A 20866-nucleotide genomic window follows, 5' to 3' on the forward strand; every position below is an offset into this window, starting at 1 on the left:
CCTAGTCTCTTGACTGGAGGAGGAATCCAAGTTGTAAAATCGTGTAAAGGTATGGACAGACGACCATGTGGCGGCCGCACAAATGTCTTTAACCGGCACACCTCTTTTGAGGGCCGATGAAGCTGCAATACCTCTGGTCGAATGAGCCCTAAGGTTTTGAGGGGGCTCTCTTCCTGCCAGCTTATAACATTCCAAAATGGCTAGAATGATCCATCTGGAAATGGTCTGCTTAGTTATTGGTAACCCCAGCTTGTGACCTGTGTAGCCTACAAACAACTGGTCTGCTTGTCTTATCCTGGCTAGTCTAATGATGTAAAAACTTAAAGCCCTTCTAGGGTCCAGCCTGTGTAACCTCTCTTCCTCTTTCCCCGGATGAGGAGGAGGATAGAAAGATGGCAGGGTAATCTTCTGATTGATATGGAATTCAGAAACCACCTTTGGGAGGAAATTAGGCTTCACTTGCACGACAACTTTGTCTTTGTGAAAGATTGTATGAGGAGGTTTACAAGAAAGAGCTTGTAATTCGCTCACCCTTCTAGCAGATGTAAGTGCTATTAATAAAACAGCTTTAAGGGTAAGAAATCTTAACGAACAAGAATGGAGTGGTTCGAAAGGTGCGCCCATCAGGAAAGTTAGGACTAAGTTTAAATCCCATAGGAGAACCTGTATTGGTCTTGGGGGATAACGTTGGTTAACCCCTTTAGAAACTGTATTACCAAGGGTAACTTGAAATAGGATGGTTCTTCCGCAGTGCGCTTAAAGATGGACAGCGCTGCGAGATAGCCCTTAATGGTGCCAACTTGAAGGCCTGAATTCGCCAAATAGAGTAGGAAGGACAAAACCATTGGTGTACCACATGAAAAGGGGTCGATATTCTGTTCTCTACACCAGCTGCAAAATCTGTTCCAACGGCAGCGGTATAAGGACTTTGGTGCTGGCCTCCTTGCCGAAAGCAACACCTCCATAACATCATCAGGGAGGTCCCAATCCTTGTACCTCAGCCTTTCAGAAGCCAAGCTTGAAGGTTGAGGGTTTTGATGTCTGGATGGAGAACCTGACCTCCCTTCTGTGAGAGTAGGTTCTCTCTGAGTGGAAGTCGAATTGGAGGGCAGATAGACAAGTCTAGAAGGTCCGGGTACCACGTTCTCCTGGCCCAATCCGGGGCAATTAGGATCATGGTTCTCCGGAATCTTCTCAACCTCCTGATCATTTGAGGAATTACAGGGACCGGTGGGAACGCGTACAGAAGCAGAAACTCCCAGTCCACTATGAACGCGTCTCCCAGAGCTCCTCTCGGGGGAAATTCCCTTGAGCAGAACAGATCGCACTTCCTGTTGACACTGGTGGCGAACAGATCCACCTGAGGGGTTCCCCAAAGGGCGAAGATCTCTTGAAGGACTTCCTGAGCTAGTTCCCACTCGTGGGAGACTGTGCTCTGCCTGGTCAGAGCGTCCGCTGTCAAGTTCCTCTCTCCGGCTAGGTGAACTGCCGATAGAGAGATTCCTTCTTGGATTGCCCAAAACCAGAGCTGCATCGCCTCTCCGCACAGGGGTAGTGATCATAAGCCTCCTCTTTTGTTGAGGTAATGCATGGCCACTGTGTTGTCCGTCATTATCAGGACATTTTTCCCTTGTACAGCTGGCAGAAACGCCTTCAGCGCAAGTCTGATGGCCCTCAGCTCTAACAGGTTGATATGTAGTCTGGACTCCGATGGAGACCAACGACCGCTGATAGTCAAGTCGTTGGCTTGGGCTCCCCACCCCGTGAGTGAGGCATCCGTGACTACTGTTATCTCCGGCCAGGGTTGCCAAAACTGTTCTCCTTTCAGAATGTTCTCCTGACAGGCCCACCACTGAAGGTCTCGAGCCACCCTGTCGGGAACCTGAAGAAGATCTGTCATACTCCCTGAGAATTGTGACCACTGAGTCCTCAGTGCCCACTGGAGGGATCTCATTCTCAGGCGAGCCTCTGGCACTAGGAAAATGCAGGATGCCATGAGGCCTAGCAACCTCAAAAAGTCGAAGGCTGGGAGACGTTGGGCATCTTGGAACTTGGTAACCATCTGTAGAATATCTTGAGCCCTCACCTCTGGTGGCAAGGCTTTTCCCAGGGAAGTGTCCAGGATCGCTCCGATGAACTGGAGTCTCTGCGATGGTATCATTTGTGACTTCTTTAAATTGAGGGAGAAGCCCAGTCTGTGAAGGGAGTGGCAAACGTGATTTAGCTGGATCTGAGCTTGTTCCGAAGATACAGCCCTGATCAACCAATCGTCCAGGTAGGGGTAGACGTGAATCCCTTTCCTCCTTAGACTTGCTGCCACTACCGACATTAACTTGGTGAAGACCCTCGGGGCGGAGGTCAGCCCAAATTGCAGCACTCGAAATTGATAATGAGAGTTGCCAATTGCGAACCTCAGGTATTTCCTGTGTTTGAGATGGATAGGCACATGGAAATAAGCGTCCTGAAGGTCCAGAGATACCAACCAGTCCTGGAACTGAAGGGCCTGAAGGATCTGAGAAAGAGTTACCATCTTGAATTTGTCTTTCCTGAGGAAAATGTTCAATTCTCGCAAGTCCAAGATGGGCATCAGTCCTCCGTCTTTCTTTGGAATGAGAAAGTAAGGGGAGTACCAGCCCTTGTTCCTCTCCGCTACAGGTACCGGTTCTATGGCACCTTTCTCTAGCAGGTCCAAAATTTCCTGCAAGAGGAGCGGATCTGGAGCTTTCTGAGAGGTGATCCCCGGTGGATGACTCTGAGGTATGCGTAGGATAGGCAGGCAGTAACCTTGGGCAACTGTTTCCAATGCCCAAGCATCTGACGTGATAGCCTGCCATTCCGCCAGATGTTGAGTTAACCTGCCTCCTACAGGTGTCCTGTGAGGGAAGTCCTCAGAGTGGTTTTGGGGCGGCTGATGCAGATGCCGATGGTAAAGAGGCACCTGCTGTTGCTGCGGCTTTTGAATATCTACCTCGTCCACCTCGGGTAGTTCTTCTTTGTCCCCTTTGAGCCGGTCGTCCTCTACCTCTTCCGAATGCGGAGTAGAAGCGAAAGGACTTGCCCCTCTCAGGGGTTCCTGTGGGACGAAAAGGTGTCTGACGGATTGCAGCACCTAGGGATTTTGCTGCTGCTTTTGATGTTTGCAGTTTCTCTAAACTGTCATACGCCTTTTTCCCGAACAAAGAAGAGCCATCGAATGGCATGTTCAAGAGCCTGGCTTGCACATCTGGGGCAAAACCAGACTTTCTCAACCAAGCGAATCTCCTGGTTGTTGTACTTGCCGCCATTGCTCTGCTGATACTGTCAGCCGAATCAATGCCCGTCTGGAGGGATTCGCACATAGCGTCTTTACCGTCCTGTATGATATTCAGGAACGCCTCCCTTTCTTCTCCCTCCGGGATGCAGTCAGCCGCTGTAGAAGCACACTCCCAAAGTGTATGGCTGAATCTAGCAAGGGTGCAAGTAGCATTAACAGATTTTAACGCCATGCTACATGCCGAAAAAACTTTCTTTGCCATAGCATCATATTTCTTATCGTCCCTGTCCTGTGGGACGGTAGGGTAAGCAGTCTTGACATCAGTAGAAGATGCTGCCTGTACCACCAGACTTTCTGGGGATGGGTGTTTTGACAAAAACTCCGGGTCTGCAGAAGATACCCTGTATTTTGTAGACAGTTTTTTATTTACTGCCGGGACGACATCTGGGGTTTCCCAGTTCGTCATAATCTTCCTCTGAAGATCTTTATGAAAGGGCACTACAGGATCCTCCTGTGGACCTTTGTCAAGAATATCCGTAAGGTCATCTTGTTGGTAAGACTGTGAAGGTGCAGACCACCCCATAAATTCTGTGATCCTGGCCATTAAGGCTATATAGGGGGTTTCAGCATGCTCCCCCAGGTCTGGCCTAGCAAACTCCACCTCAAGGGAAGTGTCTAACCCACTTGCCTCATGTAAGGAATCATGAAGATCCTTTAACCTGCGTTCTTCAGAGGATAGCTCCTCTGTAACTGGGGTTGCAGGTCCCTGCAACTCAAATGTGTCTTCCTGTTCAGATAGTTCACCCTCTTCCATAATTGAGGACATAGTTCTCAATTGTTCTGAACTCAAAGGGTGTAAACCCCATCTCCAAGGCAGAGGGTGCCAAACTTGTCATAATCGGCCTCGAAAACGTCGATGTGGTCAACGCCGAAGGCTTCGGCCGTGGCGTTGAAAACAAAGGCGGAGGCCTCGATGACCTCGACAGAATTGGGATTCTGCTCGAGGAAGTTGACAACCTCGATGCCATCAAGGACCTGGGGATAGCCACTGGGTGCATCGTAACCGTGACTTTTCTTGGCGTCGACGCCGGTGTCGAAGATGGCGTCGAGTCGACAGACCCGTGCGTCGAAGGTCCCTTCGACAACGGCGTCAAAGACGCCGACCTCGGCGTCGACGGAACCTTCGTCGATGGCGTCGACGGAACCTTCGAAGAAGGTTTTGAGGTCATAGCTTTACTCGAGGGTTCGAGACGCGCTCGAGGTACTGCGACTCGCGGCATTTTTGACCTTTGGGTCTTTCGACCAGAGCATCGCTCTCGGCAGTCTTCGAGGGGGTCGAGGCCGCTTTCTCGAAGACGCACATCATATTTTTGCAGAATTCCTCCCATTCAGCCCGGGAACTATGTTTCGTGGGGCAAGGGATTCTCTTTGGAGAAACAGAGGAAGAGGAGGACGGAGAAGGGGATCTTCAACGTCTCCGCTTCGAGTGCTTCGATCTCGAGGAGTGATGGGACCCACTCCGAGACCTGGAGCACGAATGGTGACGAGGAGACGAATGTCTCGACTTCGTTGAGGAAGAAGAAGCTTTAAAAGTCTTACCTTTCTCCAGCTTCCCCCTACGCTCCTTCAGGGCCTTAGCTGTCATGCACATACAGTCCTCGCACTCCGAACAATGGTGTTCAGCTCCCAAACACCACAGACAAACTCTGTGGGGGTCAGTCAGCGACATCTTTTTCCCACAATCTCGGCATTTTTTGAAACCGGACCGAGGAGTTGTCGATTCTGACCAGGAAGCCATCGAGTACGGATCGAATATCTTGAGGTAAATAGGATTAACTTGACAAAACTGAGCAACGGTATTCCGAGGCACTGAGTAAGCGTGGAAAAACGGAACTGAGCAACGGACGCTGCACGCTGCCTTTATAGGCAGGATGACGTCGACGTCGATATGGCGGCTGTCGAGGGACATCGACTCGGCGGACGTCGACGCGCAGCGCCCTCTAGAGAAAAAAATTTCCGAGGCCAGCAGAGCTGGAAGGAGATATCTAAGATAAGGAATACGTCGGAGGACACAATCCCTTCAAAGGTATATTTTGTATTATGTGCCTCGGATGGTTGCTAGTTGCATGTAGCACACTGTTGACTGCTGTGCTTTTTGTGTACAGAGTTGTTTTAATCATGTGATCCTGAATGTAAAGATGAAGATCTAGAAAATCGATAGCCTGTTGACTGAATATGATAGTGAATTTGAGATTGTAGTTGTTGTTGTTCAGAAATGCATAGTTATTCATTCAGCTGTTGTTCTGTACCGTTCCAAATCATAATGATATAGTCAATGATATAGTCAATATATCTTCCCCAGAAAATAATTCTGTTATCTGTAAAGTCCGGGTGTTGCCATGCAAATTGGGTTTCAAAATGTCCCATGTATAAGTTGGCGTATGATGGTGCAAATTTGGTCCCCATTGCCGTTCCATGGATTTGTTTGAAAAGTTTGTCTCCGAAACAAAAGATATTATTTGCTAAGATAAACTGAATCATTTCCAAAATCATGAGGTTTTGATCTTGTAGAGATATGGACCGGGTTTTCAGGAAGTGATTTGCTGTGGAAATTCCTTTGTCGTGAATGATACTGGTGTATAGTGACGACACTTCCAAAGTTACAAACCAGAAATTCTATTCCCAAAATATATTTTCAAGCTGTTTGATGGCGTGGGTTGTGTCTTTGATATATGAACTGAGACTTGCAGCGAGCGGTTGTAGAAAGTTATCTATGTATTCTGAAATGTTTTCCGTAATGGAGCCAATGCTGTTGATAATGGGTCTACATTGTGGAAGATCTGTAAATGGTTTATGGATTTTTGGCAAAAAATATATTGTTGGAAGAATCAGATGAGTAATGTTCAGGTATGTAAATTCTTCATTTGTGATTAGATCTTGTTCTTTCCAATGGTTGCTCATGAGTTGCCAGTCTTTTTGCAAATTCTTAATTGGATTTGTTGTTAGTCTTTGGTAGCATTCTGTGTTATTCAGATGATTCATTGCAATCTGAATATAGTCTTCAGAAGAACAATTGAATGAAGTTAATTCAATGAAGTGAACTCTTTGTGAATCTACAATACAGAATTTGGACAAAACTAAACTTGTTTTTCACAATTATTTGTATGTGTGAGCGCGTAGCATATCTGGATCCAGTCTTTTCTCCATACATTTATATTGCCCTTTACAGCCTTCAGGGCAGTGATCCGGAAACCGCAGCCATTACTGAGACAATCCAAAGCCTAATCTAGGAGCAGCGCATGGAACAGTGCACAAGACTGTTCCAAAAATATTTTTGACTGCGGTCTGGAGACTTCCTGAATCCAACAGTGCTCTAGTAGGGTGCCCTTCCACCTCAGCATGACATACATATGGAGATGGAGATCTTGCGTTTGTGGAGGAATCGGTTAAGTTGATGGCTCTTACTACTTCAAGAGACCCTACTTCAATGGTTTATGTTTTGATCTTCTTAGGACACAACTTGGCGAGATGCCCCCATTCTCCACATTCGAAACACTGTGGACCACAGACATTTTACCTAGGTGGTCTGGGTACATATGTGGTTCCCGCAGCTTCACTATTAGGTCGGTACCTAGTTCCTTCCCATTCCGGTATTTTGAGCATGGAGTTCGGCCATCTTGCTCCACTGGATGGTCTGGGTCCAGGTGAGGAGGTACTCCCTCCGACTCGGGGTATAGGCCCATATGACAATATCTTTCTTTGCCCACCCTTCTGATAAGCAGAAGCGATATTCACTGCTTCTACTAATGAGGGTGTATGATGTTGCCGGACCCATCTTTGCATCGGTATAGGTAAGTCCTCTACAAATTGTTCCAATATCACCTTCTCCGCCATCTCATGGGTAGTCGAAGTGCTGGTCTGTAGCCACTTATCCCCTAACTCTTTCACTCTGTGGTATAGTTGCCGGGGAGTTTCTTCAGACAATAACTTGGTATCTCAAAATTTAATTCTATATGCCTCCTCGTCGTGCCCTAATCTTTCGAGGAAAACACGCTTCATGTCCCCATAGCTTGTGTCTCCAGAGGGGTTAGCCGCTTGATAGGCGCTTTGCATCGCCCGTCATTAGTGGTGCAATGTAGTGGCACCTCCTCTCGGGGGCCACTGGGCATTCCTGGCGACTCTTTCAAAATTGACAAAGAAGTGTGCTGGGTCGTCACCTGTTGTGAACTTTTGTAGAACAGAAGTTGGCACGTGAGGATGGTTTCTCATATTTGTGGTTTCTAACAACTGTGCCTGTTGCACTTGTAAGGACTGTTGAAATGCTTGCCTATCTGCCTGTGTCTGTTGACTTTGCAGTTGGAGGGCCTGCTGTAGTAACTGCTGACCCTCACTCAGTGTTTTAATTAACTCCTCCATCATGTTCCGGTCTATCCCACCGCTGCCACCAAATGTAACAAGTCAGGGCGGTGGATAGAACACTGGACACTTATTAAGTCTTAACAAATGTTTATTTACTGTATAACTCTTGAAAACAACAAAGAAGAAGTGGCTGATGAAATAAAAGGATACAGGTAGGTCTGGAATTCTTCTTCCTTCTGGCTGGTTCCCCTGTTCATCGGAGAGAGGATATATATATGGTTCATAAAGTCTCATAGAGATGCGTGGTAGCAGTTGGCCATGTAATTGTCCTCTAAGGTGACTCAACTTTATGAGTTTACTCAATGATGTGGCACAGGTGATAGTTTTAGTTCTTTCCTTTTTTCATATCCACGTTAAAAAGAGTTTGCTGGCCAACTCTCATTCAGCCTTCATTCTTATCCACTGTCTTCGTTATGTAAATAATGTCTTTGAAAGTTCCTTTTACTCTCCCCTGTTCAGTCTTCATAAGTTCCTGAACCCCTCCTTTGATCTCGTGGTAGAACACAGTCTTATTTATCAGTACCTTGTTTGTTGCCTCAATGTAGCCTCATCCGGAGTCCTCTCGCGCTCTACAAGGCACGGCTTGTAAGCTCTCTATCCCTTCTCTCTCCCTCCGGTGCGTAGCAGGCCTACACCTGACAGCTGCTCTCAGCCGCTGTGAATTCCGGCCCCTCCTCTTTCGTAGCTTAGAAGCGCATAGCTGCTTAACCGCTTCAGACGGAGATCGGGGCTCCCATTGGTTCTTCAGGGCCAGGCCTCTCTTCCTCCTGTTTACTTTGACGGGCGTCGATCGCTTCTCAAAGCTCCTCCTCCCCAAGAGTGGGGGCGAGGAGCAGCGCCGCGGCAGGCTGGGGCTCCGACACGGCGGCAACAGTTGATTCAGGAACAGAATATATAAGTCTTCTCCCCTAACAATTTATCCTTTAACAATGTAATGTACAGGACTTTATTCCGCACAACGGGTGCAACATCAATCCTTCCTCTCCCTCGGTCTGGCTGTATTTTAATATGCCCATTCATAGGTCTGGAAGTCTTCAGGAACTGCCACCTCCTTCATCCCGGATTCAAAATACAACACCCAAACAGAAAACAAAGAGAAACGTCACCAACATTAGAAAAAAGTACCATTTGACTCCATACTGGCTTCTGATTGGGTAATTGTTACCTAGCAGCATCCAGCCTTCCATGACATCACCCATTAGCCCTAGTACTTACATGCTGCTTATCAAGAATGGCACTATCTTGGCTCTGACTACCCGTCACTTCCTTTGCCTTATTATATCCTCTTACAAAGCATTTAAGTGTTTCCCACAGGGTCCCAGCTGAGTCAACGGAATTCATATTACTTTCGAGAAAGGATGTTATTTCAGCGTGGAGCTCCTGAGCGAACGCCTGGTCTTGCAAAGCCCCGTGTTTAAATCTCCAGGGGAGCCCATCGCCATTTTTGCCCGCCGGGGTGCCCTCAAGAGTAACTGGGGAGTTGTCTAAAAGGGTTTGTGGAAGTATTTGACAATCACCCCACCGTATATTGTAATGCTTGGACACAAAGAGGTAGTCCAGTCTGGAGTTGGAGTTGTGTACCCAAGAGTGGAATGTATAATCGCGCGCTGTTGCGTTCCTAACCCTCCATGCATCTTCAAGATTGTACACCCTGCAGATCTCGTAGATCTGTAGACTAGCCTTAGATTGCTCCGTGCCAGGTGACTGTGACTTGTCAATGCTCGGGTTTAGCGTGGCGTTCATATCGCCGCCCCAAATGATTGTGGTTTGTCCCATACCTGCCAGGTTAGTCATGACCCACTCAAAACTGTTAGTCCCATCAACGTTCGGGCCTTAAGAGTTTACCAGTGTCACATCCACTCCCTCCAGGGTCCCACAAACTAGAAGGGACCTACCCGCCCCGTCATTCTTAGTTGATTTTAACCTAAACCTTAACCTTTTACTGATGAGGATGGTCACCCCAAGTGCGTATGTCGAGTAAGAGGAGAAATACCTATGACAACCCCAGTGAGATGCCCAACTGCTTTCGGCGGTAGGGGATAGGTGCGTTTCTTGGATCAATGCCACATCAACTTTATGTCTCCTAAGGTATTGGGACACCCTACCGGTTTTGGCGGGGTTGATGACACCCCTAATATTCCAAGTTGCTACCTTGAATGGGCCCATGGTCAGGTGCATATGAGGTGTGCTCGCCACTGCTTATCTGGGTGAGCCACCAGCTAGAGTTGTTGTATTTGTGATCCCCCCGTGTGTGACACTGGACAATGTGGGGAAGGTGGGCCATCTTGCCCGTGGTGCTTTCCTCAGCTTGCCCCTTTAACCATAAACAGAACCCCAACTTGAATGTAGGTGTTGCCACCTTGCCGCTAAAACTCTCGCAACACTTTTTACCAGGCTTCCCTACAGTGTCGCGTTTCACCAGATGCGCCCCAGAACCAATCAACCAGCCGCTTCTGGGCGTGGGCCGCATCAATAACATTATCCTTTCCACCCACACACGGGCAACCCCCAACCCGCCCGTCAAGAATCCCCCCCCTATTACTACAACTAATAAACTTGAAATAGAAGCTGTGCTTGGGGCGCCAGTGCCCACTCAAGGACTACCGTTCCCATCAACCAAGAATAGAACGTTTTTTGCTGTGACTTCACGTGGAGCGATTCCACCTGCGCAGTGAGTGGGTGAGACAGCTTTTCAGGTCGGGTTTCTTCTTGCACGGTCATTTTTAGGCGGTCTCTGATTGTTATTATGTGTATCTGCAGCCAATACTGTCCAGAAACATATTAGCTTCCTCCGGTGTTGTGAAAAACTTGGTTGTTCCGGCATGCTGAATTCTTAATTTAGCTGGGAATAGCATTGAATATTTCATTTCACAGTCTCGTAGACAACATTTCACTCCCGAAAAAAAGGATCTGCAACATGCTTGAACTGCTTGAGAGAAGTCAGGATAAATTTGTGTGCTATCGCCATCATAGTGTAATTCACCTTTTTCCCCTCGCTAACTTCAGTATCAAGTCGCGGTCCTTAAAATTGAGGAGCCTGACACTGGCTGCCTGGACGGCACCCTGTGGGCCCTCTTGACAACGAAGAGCTGGGAAAAGGCAGTCGCTTCGAATATTTCTTTGCAGAGGCCCTCAATAAAGTCCTCCATTTTGCCCGCCATCTGCTTCTCACTAACCCCTGTCAGCCTAATGTTGTTGCGCCGAGCCCTGCTCTCAGGATCTTCATTTTTGGCGCTCAGCATTTTCATTTGACCTTCTCGGGCGGTCACTCTGGCTCCCAGCGACACACTGCTGTCATCAGGATTCAAGACTCTCTGCTCCACCGCGTCGAGTCTATCACTGTGTTTGTCGATCTGATGCTGTAGAAAGTCAACTTTAGAGGAGAGAGAGTCCAATTTGGAATCAAGGTTGCCAATGCCGGCCTTTAGCTCTAAAAGTATTTCCTGAATGTCCAAATCTGGTACCCTAGGCACTTCTGCCTCGGGTTCCATTGCAGAGGTGAGGGATTCTGCCTGCAGGTGCTGTTTGGGCGTCCTAGCCACGACGCCTGGCTCGAATGACAACTTTCTCTGGGCTTTATCAGTTTTCCCCATACTCGGCCGATGCTATCAGCCACTTACCAACGAATGCGCCCCACTATAATGTTCACGCAGTCTCAGGGCCGCGGGATGTGCCACGTGTGTAGGCTGGTGCCAAAATCCTGTGGGATGCAGCTGTCCTCTGTGCCCTTTCCGCGCCGATTGTGGCGCACACCCGCTCCGGACAAATCTTCTAATGCCGTAGCCTTCTCCAAACATGCAGTGCACCAAAGCACTGTGGCCACCCCGCAATGCGCAGATCGGGGATGGTGCTGCAGGACCCGGTAAGCACTATTGAGGCGATCACTCCTGGCCGATTCTACAACGCTGGTGAATCCCCAACACCGCCTCAGTGGAACCAGGCGGCCGGGTGCGGCCCACACCCACCGACCAAGGCAAGCACAGGCAGGGAAGTGGCAGGGGGATACCGGCGCCTCCGGTCCTATTGAGGAATGCACCCCCAAACGGCTGCCAGACGCCCACCGATGCACACGACCAGCCGGATGGGCATTGAGGTCCCACCGGGCAGGACCAGGGCGGTTGCTGCTGACTCCTACCTGCTCCACTTCACACAGCTCTCCTACCGCTGTGTAGCCGCACGCACCGCGCTGGGTGCAGCGTTCATCTCCCGCAGCCTCACTCCAGAGGGTATGGCTGCAGTGCGGGTCCCTCGTTGACACGCATCTCCCAACCACCAGCCTCCAGGACGCTGCTGCATGCACTGCTGCCACTACCCAGCGCCGGGGACCTGCGCCGTGATGGTCGCCGCTTCGGCTAGCCGCAGAGGTACTGTCCTCGGTCTCTGCGGCGACTCAGCAGGTCCGATGCCACGCCTTCACTCCAGCGCCCGCCGCCACCGCCTCCAACCCCCACCGCTTATGGCGTGGTAAGTCGCGCTTCCGGGGGTCAGGCCACCAGTGTCTGATCCTGGCCGGCGCACTGCACGGACGGCGTCTCTGTGCGCCCTCTCCGCCAACACCCTACAGGTGTCCGACAGTGATCTCACGGCGCAGGAACGCCGAAGCTGACTCGGCCTGGGTACGGCCCTCGCCTCCACACGCCCGGCCGCACCGGCTCTCCTCTTTCGCCGGTCTGAACATTCTGCACTAAAAATGACTGCACATAAATCTTTGTCATATATACGCCTTATGGACATTGCATACTTAAAAGGAGGCTCCGATTAGTTACTTACAGTGGCATTAAGGTTATTGCAACACGCATATGATGGGTAGCCAGGATACCAAGGAATATAAGTATTTGTTAACATCACTTTGTGAATGAAAGGAAGGCCCCTGCCATTGAGTAAGTCCTGTGAAATGCTGAATCAATATGGGGTAGAAGGAAGGAAGGGGGGCATATAAAAGCTGGAGTAATAAAACATAAAATTGAAGCTGGCTCTCCTGGGTGCAAATCCAAGATCACTCCTTGCATAAAAAGAGGCAGAGTTTGGTTTAGCACATGCAGTTGTCAAAGAGTCTATCAGTGTACATAAAACAGTTCAAAGCCCAGCCACAGTGGATTCCAACAAATCTGCAATGCGTGTGCCCAAACAGGTTTTAAAATTGATACTCAACTCCTCATTGTGACTTACCCATTTGGTGAATGGAATAGCAGCAATCTTTTCGGTCTAAGAAACACTGCAGTATCCTGCAGTATTTATCTGGCTGCTTTTTGTGTATCTCCCATTGCCAATCTAAAGAGGTAGACAAAATGTTAGGACCATATGTATTGCTTAAATAACAAGGGATTACGTTGCATACCTTTAGCAGAAAAATACAAGTCTTAGTCTTCTAGGTTGAGTGTTTTCTATGAAACAGATTCTACAGAAGATTCTACAGAAAGCCAAGCATCGCCGGATAGGCAATACTGAATAACATTAAACACACTGTGGCAATCGACCAAAGAAACCCAACAGAATCATCCAGTCATAATCTTAAAACTAGGCAGACATTTGGGATGTTTGTGTTTAATATAGAAATAATGTCTAAAGTGTATTAGGATCCAAAGCGTGAAGCACAAAGGAAGCACTACTTGGTGACTAGTGTGAGTACCACTATACACCACACAAACGGTTTTGATTTGGGATGCCTAGAAGACAGGTGTCAATGTTTTAGTGAGAAGCAGACAAGTGGAAGGAAAAGACAACAAAAAGAAATGATTTGCTCCATTCTTTAACTTATGGCGTCCAGGGGAGGTTTCATGGGGTCTCACCCATTCTGCTATGCGGGGTAAGAGGATTATGGAAAACACCATCTCATTTCAGAATGTCGCCTCATAATGGAAGAACTATTTTAGCATTGGCTTTAAAAGGCCGGGTAGACTATAATACTTTGGATGAGATAAGCAAATGGATTCCTATACCCTGTGAATATATGAGAATGCATTACTTACCGTAAAAGCATTTCTGATGGTTGTATCTGCTTAGATTCACATGCTGTGCATAGGTCCGACATCCAGTGGTCACTGCGGAGTATTGCATTTTGTTTTTCGTAGTCGAAAAGGGGACGTTGACTAGGCGTGTCTGAAACACTATCCCTATAGTGACGTGCGTTGTACCCACAATCCCTCACGCGTCGAGGTCCCTCTGTTTGTATTTTTTCTGCCCTGAGGGAGCCTTCTAGACGTGAGTGAGTACAGAAAGAGAGAGAGATATATAAAGGAAGTCTATGTTCCTTCCATCCGAGCGGGGAGGAAGGGTGGGCGCATGTGAATCTAAGCAGATACAACCATCAGAAATGCTTTTACGGTAAGTAATGCATTCTCTTCTGATGTTTGTTAATCTGCTTAGAATCACATGCTGTGCATAGACTAGCGAGCAGTACCCGGAGTTGGCGGTGGGTTATGAGAAGGAACAGTAGAGAAAAGGTGTCGTAATACTGCCTGTCCCACCTGGGCGTCAGATCTAGAGTGTGTATCTAGACAGTAGTGTTTTGTAAAGGTGTGCACAGAACTCCAGGTAGCCGCTTTGCAGATGGACTCAAGGGGAACATTTGCAATGAATGCTATGGATGCCCCCGTGCCTCGAGTAGAGTGTGCTCTTGGCTTAAAGGGTAGTTCTCTCTTAGCAAGAGTATAGCAGAGAGTGATGCATTGAACAATCCATCTAGAAATAGTGGATTTTGAAACCGCATCTCCTTCTCTTCCTGCTGCCACCGAGACGAAGAACTGATTAGTCTTCCTCAATGGTCTGGTTCTTTCCATGTAGAACATGACCGCCCTGCGTACATCAAGTGTGTGCAGAGTCCTTTCTCCCAAATTGGAAGGATTTTGAAAGAACGTTGGTAGTTCTATAGACTGGTTTACGTGGAATTTAGAAATAAATTTCGGAGCAAACCTAGGGTGAGTGCGTAGAACCACTTTATCTTTGTGAACTGTAACAAAGGGGTCTAGAATAGAAAGAGCCTGAAGTTCACTTACTCTCCTGATGGAGGTGATAGCTATTAAAAAAGCAGTCTTAAGAGTAAGATGTTTAAGGGATGCTTTGTGCATGGGTTCGAATGGAGAGCCCATGAGTCTGGTAAGTACCACATTAAGGTCCCATCCGGGAGCAGGGTCAGCTATCGGGGGGTGTATTCTTTTTACTCCCTCCATGAATGCCTTTATAACTGGGATCCTCCACCACGACACTTTGAGTTGGGAGGTGGTGTATGCAGAAAGTGCCGCTAGGTGGACTTTAATGGAGTTAAACACTAGGCCTGAATCCAAGAGATGGGTCAGGTATAGTACCACATGTGTGGGAGAGCAGTCAATAGGGTTGATGCTTTTACTCCTGCACCAGATGACAAATCTCTTCCACTTGCTAGAATAGCAGTGGCGAGTGTTCGGTTTTCTGGCTTCCCTGAGGATGTCCATGCATCTTTGCGGGAGTTGTAGATGTCCGAACTCTATGACCTCAGGAGCCAGGCTGCTAAGTTCATGTTCTGGGGGCATGGGTGCAGAGTCCTGCCCTTGTTCTGAGATAGCATGTTGTACGGGCAGGGGAGTTTTACTGGGGGAGATAGAGACATCTCCATCAAGTGAGCGAACCATGGCTGTCGGGCCCACATTGGGGCCACCAGTATCATGGTCACTTGTTCCTGGTGCATCTTGTGCACCACCTTGTTGAGAAGGGGAGTCGGGGGAAAAGCGTAAACAAATTTCCCTGACCATTGCATCGATAGACCGTTCCCCTTGGATTGGTTCTGGGGGTACCTGGAGGCGTAACTTAGGCATTGAGAGTTCTCCAGGGTTGCTCACAGGTCTATTTCTGGGAATCCCCATTGTGTGAAGACGTCGAAGACGATGTCTTCGTGCAGACGCCATTCGTACTCTTCGGGCAGGGGGAAATCTCTGCTGAGTCTGTCTGCCAGCAGATTGAGTTCCCCGGGTACATGTAGTGATAGTAGGAACATGTCCTGTTTGAGAGCCCACTTCCATATATTCTGGGCTAGTTTGGACAAGCCTGGAGAGTGGGTGCCCCCCTGCTTGTTGATGTAGTACATGGCTGTAGTGCTGTCCGTAAGGACCATTACTGTCTTGCCTTGTAGGTGTTCTTGGAAGGCTTTTAGCGCCTTGAATACCGCTAGTAGCTCCAGTAGATTGATGTGTTTGGATGCTACGTTCGGAGTCCACACTCCGTGAGCAGTCTGATGGGATAGGTGAGCACCCCATCCTGTGAGGGATGCGTCTGTGGTTAGAGTGGCTTCCGCCGCGGGTGTGGCAAAGGGTTTTCCTTTTTCCATGTTCCCCTTTGTCCACCACTGTAGCGAGAGAACCAAGGCCTGCGAGACCACCACTAGATCGTCCCATTGTCCGCTGGCCTGACACCACTGGCTGTTGAGCCACTCTTGCATAGGGCGCATGCGCAGGTGCGCGTGAGGTACCAAATAAATACACGACGCCATCATTCCTAGCAAGCGCATTGCTTTGCGTACCGTCACCTCTCGGCCGGTCACATATTGGGGGATCTGAAACAGCATGTTTTGGACCCTCTCTTTGGAGGGGAAGACGAGGCCGTCCCTTGTTAGAATTAGAGCCCCTAGAAATTGTTTGATTTGACTGGGGTCTAGACTGGACTTCTTTTCGTTGATGGAGAAGCCCAGTTGGAACAAAAGGTCTACCGTCTTTTGGGTATTGGAGAAACATGTTTCGTAGGAGTCCCCTGTTATGAGCCAGTCGTCGAGGTAAGGGTAAACTGGGATGGACAACCTGCGCAGGTGGGCCGCAGCCACTGCCAGTACCTTTGTGAATACCCTTGGTGCTGAAGCTATACCGAAGGGTAGCACCTTGAACTGGTAGTGTTTGCCCTCTATCATGAACCTTAGGTATTTTCTGTGCGCTGGCAACATTGAAATATGAAAGTATGCATCTTTCATGTCCAATGTTGTCATGTAATCTCCCTGTGAAAGCAGCGGGATCACCTCCTGTAAGGTCACCATACGAAACTTTTGGGGTTTGATAAACTTGTTCGCTGGGCGCAGATCTAATACAGGGCGCATGGTTAGATCCTTTTTGGGTACAAGGAAGTACACTGAATAAATACCTTCCGTTACCTGAGATAGAGGCACGACCTCTATGGCTCCTTTTTCCAGCAGTTGTTGTACTTCTTGAAGAAGGATGGCAAGATGTTCCGGCGTCAACCGCCGTCCCCTCGGGGGTCTGTAGGATGGGGAACTGTTGAATTCGATACAGTATCCGTGGGCTACGGTGGAAAGTACCCAACGGTCTGACGTTATCTCCTCCCATGCAGGAAGAAAGGATGTTATCCGGCCCCCGACCGGTGTTGCATGGGAGGGGACGCGAATCTTCGCGTCACTTGGAGTTGTTGGGGGCTTGGGAGCCTCTGGGGGTGGATCCCCGACCTCTCCCTTTGCCCCGGCGTTGGCCTCTTTGGCTGTACTGCCCACTATTGGCTTGGTAATTGGTGGCAGGGTATTGCTGATGGTGACCTTGTTGTTGTTGCCGTTGGCCACGAAAAAAGCGCTTGTTGCCATAGCCGCGTCTGGTAGTGGGCTTAGAGATCTGGTCAAGAGTCTTGATAGTGTCGAACTCTTTTTTGGCCATCTCTAGGGCTTCATCTACCGCTTTTCCGAAGAGGTTGGCGTCCTCGACAGGTTTATTTATTAAAGACGCCTGTGTCTCCGGTTTAAAGCCTGAGTTGCGCAGCCATACATGGCGCTTTAGGAGTATTCCTTGTACCAGGGAACGTCCTGCTGTTTCTGCCGCGTCCAGAGAGTTTTTTACAATGCTCTGGTTCACTTGTGTTCCTTCGCCAATAGTCGACAGTAGGCGTGTACGTAAAGGCTCCGGTGCTTCCTCTGCGTCTTTGCGCAGTTTGGCCCACTGCGCGTCTGCGTAGCTCGCAAGCAAGGAATTGTTGTTGGCAATTCTTGCTGAGAAGGCAGCCGAGGAAGTAACTCTTTTTGCAAGGGCATATAGCCTCTTGCCCTCCTTGTCAGGGGGTGCCTCACTGGTGGAAAGTGGTACCCCTGCCCTCTTTCTAGTATTAGATACAACTAGGGAGTCCGGTATGGAATGTCCCCTAATGTAGAGCGGGTCTGAGGGTGAAGGAGCGAAAAGTTTCTCAATCCGTGGATTGACCCCTCTGATCAATGCGGGAGTGGACAGCGACGGGGTGATCCTCCTTCTAACTGAGGCGAGGAGTGGAATGGTCTGGCTGACCGGGGGTTTTTCTTTAATGACTCTTTCTACAAAGTCTAATTCTGGAGAGAGTTCTCCCGTGTCCAGTTCGAAATGCGCTGCTGCTCTGCGCAACAGTGCATTGAAAGTAGGCTGATCGTCAATTGGAGACGCGTTCCTAACTGGAGAATTATCTGGAGGAGTTAGATTTAGGGCATCAGTGTCGGAACACACTGATGGTGATTGCCAGGGGTGCGAAGGTTCTCCTGGGCTAATCCCGAAGCCTTCTTCCATAATGTCTGTTCTGTCTTCTAGACATTCCTCCTGGTTCTCTCCTTCGTTGTCCATGAAATCATCTTCTTCCTCGAAGTATTGTTCCTCCCCAGTGAGGTCATATACATCTTGGAAGTCTGAGGCTGTGTCCAGCAGGGGATCGACCAGCCTCGGTTTTTTGGCTCTGGGGTCGTCTTGAGGCCCTTCTCTAGTTCTTCTGAGAGTTAGAGGGGCTTGGGTACTCATAAACTTTTCCATCCTCTCCATACAGAGGTGGAGTCTCTCCATAGTTTCATGGGGTACCCCAGAGCGGTCTAGCGGGGGAAAACTCGAGTTGTCTACCTCGAAATGGCTCGACCTCTCCCAAAGCGTCGAGGAAAGTGTCCCGTCGCCCTCCTCAAAACCCTCAGGTGTGTCGGGAGACTCCCTGTTTGAAGGGGGTAGTCCCTGCTTTCCTTCGGGTGTTTTCGGCGTATCCTTTGATCTATGCGTAACGCTCGACGAAATCTTCGGCGTACGCTTTTGGGCGTCGGCTACAACGATCCTGGCTAAGCTATCGGCGACATTCTTGTCGGCGGAAGCTTGAGTTTTTGACGCTATGGGTATCGAGCGCTGTACGGCGGTCTGCGCCTTCTGTTGAAGCGCACCGGCCGATGGTTTGGTGGTGGCGCCCTTGTTTGCCGAAAGCCCAGTCGCAGGTCGCGGCTGCGGTTGCGAGAGGGGCTTCGAACCCGAACGGTCCGAGGAGGCCGCCGGTGGAACCTGCGTCTCCTTGGGCGCCGAAGCTCTCTTCGACTTAGACGAAGAAGAGCCATGGGTTGTGTGCTTATCTTTATGTGAATCTTTGTGTGCGTCAGTGTCGCCGGGGTGTTCATCCCCATAAGCAGGGCGTGAGCCGAGCCCGTCGGGGCCGGGGACAGACGACGAAGCGCGTAAGCGCTCCTTAGTGGGGGTTTCGACTTCCGTGGCGGAGGTCGTGTCATCGCGTTCCTCGTCACTGTCGGTGGTAGCAGCGGCGGGTGAACCTTCGGCCTTCAACATCGCGTAGGCCGCCCACCTTTTAACCCTACGGTCTTTTAGAGTTTTAGGCTTCAGAAGCCGACAAGCCGCGCACCCTTCCTCTTTGTGATCGAGGGGCAAGCAGCGGTTACACCGTGAGTGCTTGTCCTTCCAAGTGAATTTGCCTTTACAAAGTGGGCAAAACCTAAATGGTGTCCTCTCCATAGCAGAGGCTATAAATCGCGATAAACACCCCCAGGGAAAGGAAGGGGAAAGGGAAAGGCATTCTCAGAAAGACCCAGAGATGTCCCACGACCCCACTCTCCCTACTGTATGTGGCCAGCGAGGCCAGGCCACGTGTTCGGCAGCGCCGAGATTTCCTCCGCTCGACCCTCCGTCGACGATTTTGCTCGGCGGAGAACAGCTACACTGCGTCGAGGGAGTGCTGTATTAATCTTCGTAGAAGAAACGACCAAAGGTCGAGGGTTGCAATGTCTCTCGAGGAGCTCCGCGTGAAGGCGACCAGAAGCTGGGCGGAAAAAAACAATCTGAGGGACCTCGACGCGTGAGGGATTGTGGGTACAACGCACGTCACTATAGGGATAGTGTTTCAGACACGCCTAGTCGACGTCCCCTTTTCGACTACGAAAAACAAAATGCAATACTCCGCAGTGACCACTGGATGTCGGACCTATGCACAGCATGTGATTCTAAGCAGATTAACAAACATCAGAAATTATATTATGATTAAGTATAGGTAAGCAAAGATAGTAGTGTGATACATGCTTAAGGGCAGTGCAAACTGCAATACTTAAAACAGCAACTGTAGTGCTTAGCACTGCAACAGTATACTGAAAGCGCTTTAGTGCTCAACGAGGCTCACAGAAGCCTATATTAGCTTTGTAGTAAAAGTAGTAAAAGAAATCTATGTAGCAATGGCATTCTAGTAGTAATGTCTCTGACACAAAGCCAAGCGTGTTTTTGAGTTAGCATTTATTCATTCGGTCATTTTTTAGTCCGAAGCATTTTTTTCCTGTGTTAACAAAGATAAGATATTACAGTCAGCTAGATGACAAGCAGTGTGAGAGACTGAACAATCATGTCCTAACACAATAATCACAGCTATAAATCTCCCCCATCTCAGGTCCCTCCCTCCTCCCCAGGCCCCTCAATCCCCTAAAACAAAGTCTAGTGTCACCTTATGTACCAAGGAGACAGACAAGCTTCATAATATGGTAAATTCAGCCTTTTGTCTTGGGCTTCTGAGCATCTCAAAAAGAGACCAGTTTTGGCACCGGCTCCAAGGGTGAACGTTTACCGCCCGGTCAATATGTCTCGATTCTTTGGTCCTGCACTTTGGTGAGGGGACTTTGAGGAAGAGGATCCTGCCTCTGGAGGTCCAGCAGGAGTCTACCAAAGTTCTGGGAGGATTAGTTCAAGGGGGAAACATGCACCGCAATAGGACCAGAGGTCCCAGGTTATTGGCGGTTTGCAGCCCAGAAACGTCATAGCACGTCGTGGGATGGCTCGTCTTGCCGGCCGTCTTATGGCTGAATGGCCCCACCAACCAAAGTTAAGGAGTCGTGCTCTTCGGAGCCCTTCTCTTCGCTGTTGATGGAAGGTGCTGCAGGAGTCTCTGGTCGACTTCCTCTTTGGTTCTTTTGTTCCAGGGGTCGACTTGTCTTTTGCCTCCGGATCCTCACCTTTTATCAGGGACCCACACTTA

The 20866-nt window shown here is 49.2% G+C and overlaps 1 protein-coding gene across 1 annotated transcript in view; it reads right to left on the minus strand.

Annotated features, from left to right (window-relative positions):
* The window catches only part of ATG4A (autophagy related 4A cysteine peptidase), a 551858-nt gene that overhangs the window by 367797 nt on the left and 163195 nt on the right, over positions 1 to 20866 (minus strand). The window contains exon 5 of the mRNA XM_069612630.1: positions 12842 to 12943. Within this exon, the coding sequence (XP_069468731.1) occupies positions 12842 to 12943 (102 nt within the window). The remainder of the gene's footprint in view (positions 1 to 12841; positions 12944 to 20866) is intronic.

The sequence above is a fragment of the Ambystoma mexicanum genome, chromosome 5p (assembly GCF_040938575.1).
Source record: "Ambystoma mexicanum isolate Mex_15411 chromosome 5p, UKY_AmexF1_1, whole genome shotgun sequence".
In the NCBI taxonomy this organism is placed as follows: domain Eukaryota; kingdom Metazoa; phylum Chordata; class Amphibia; order Caudata; family Ambystomatidae; genus Ambystoma; species Ambystoma mexicanum.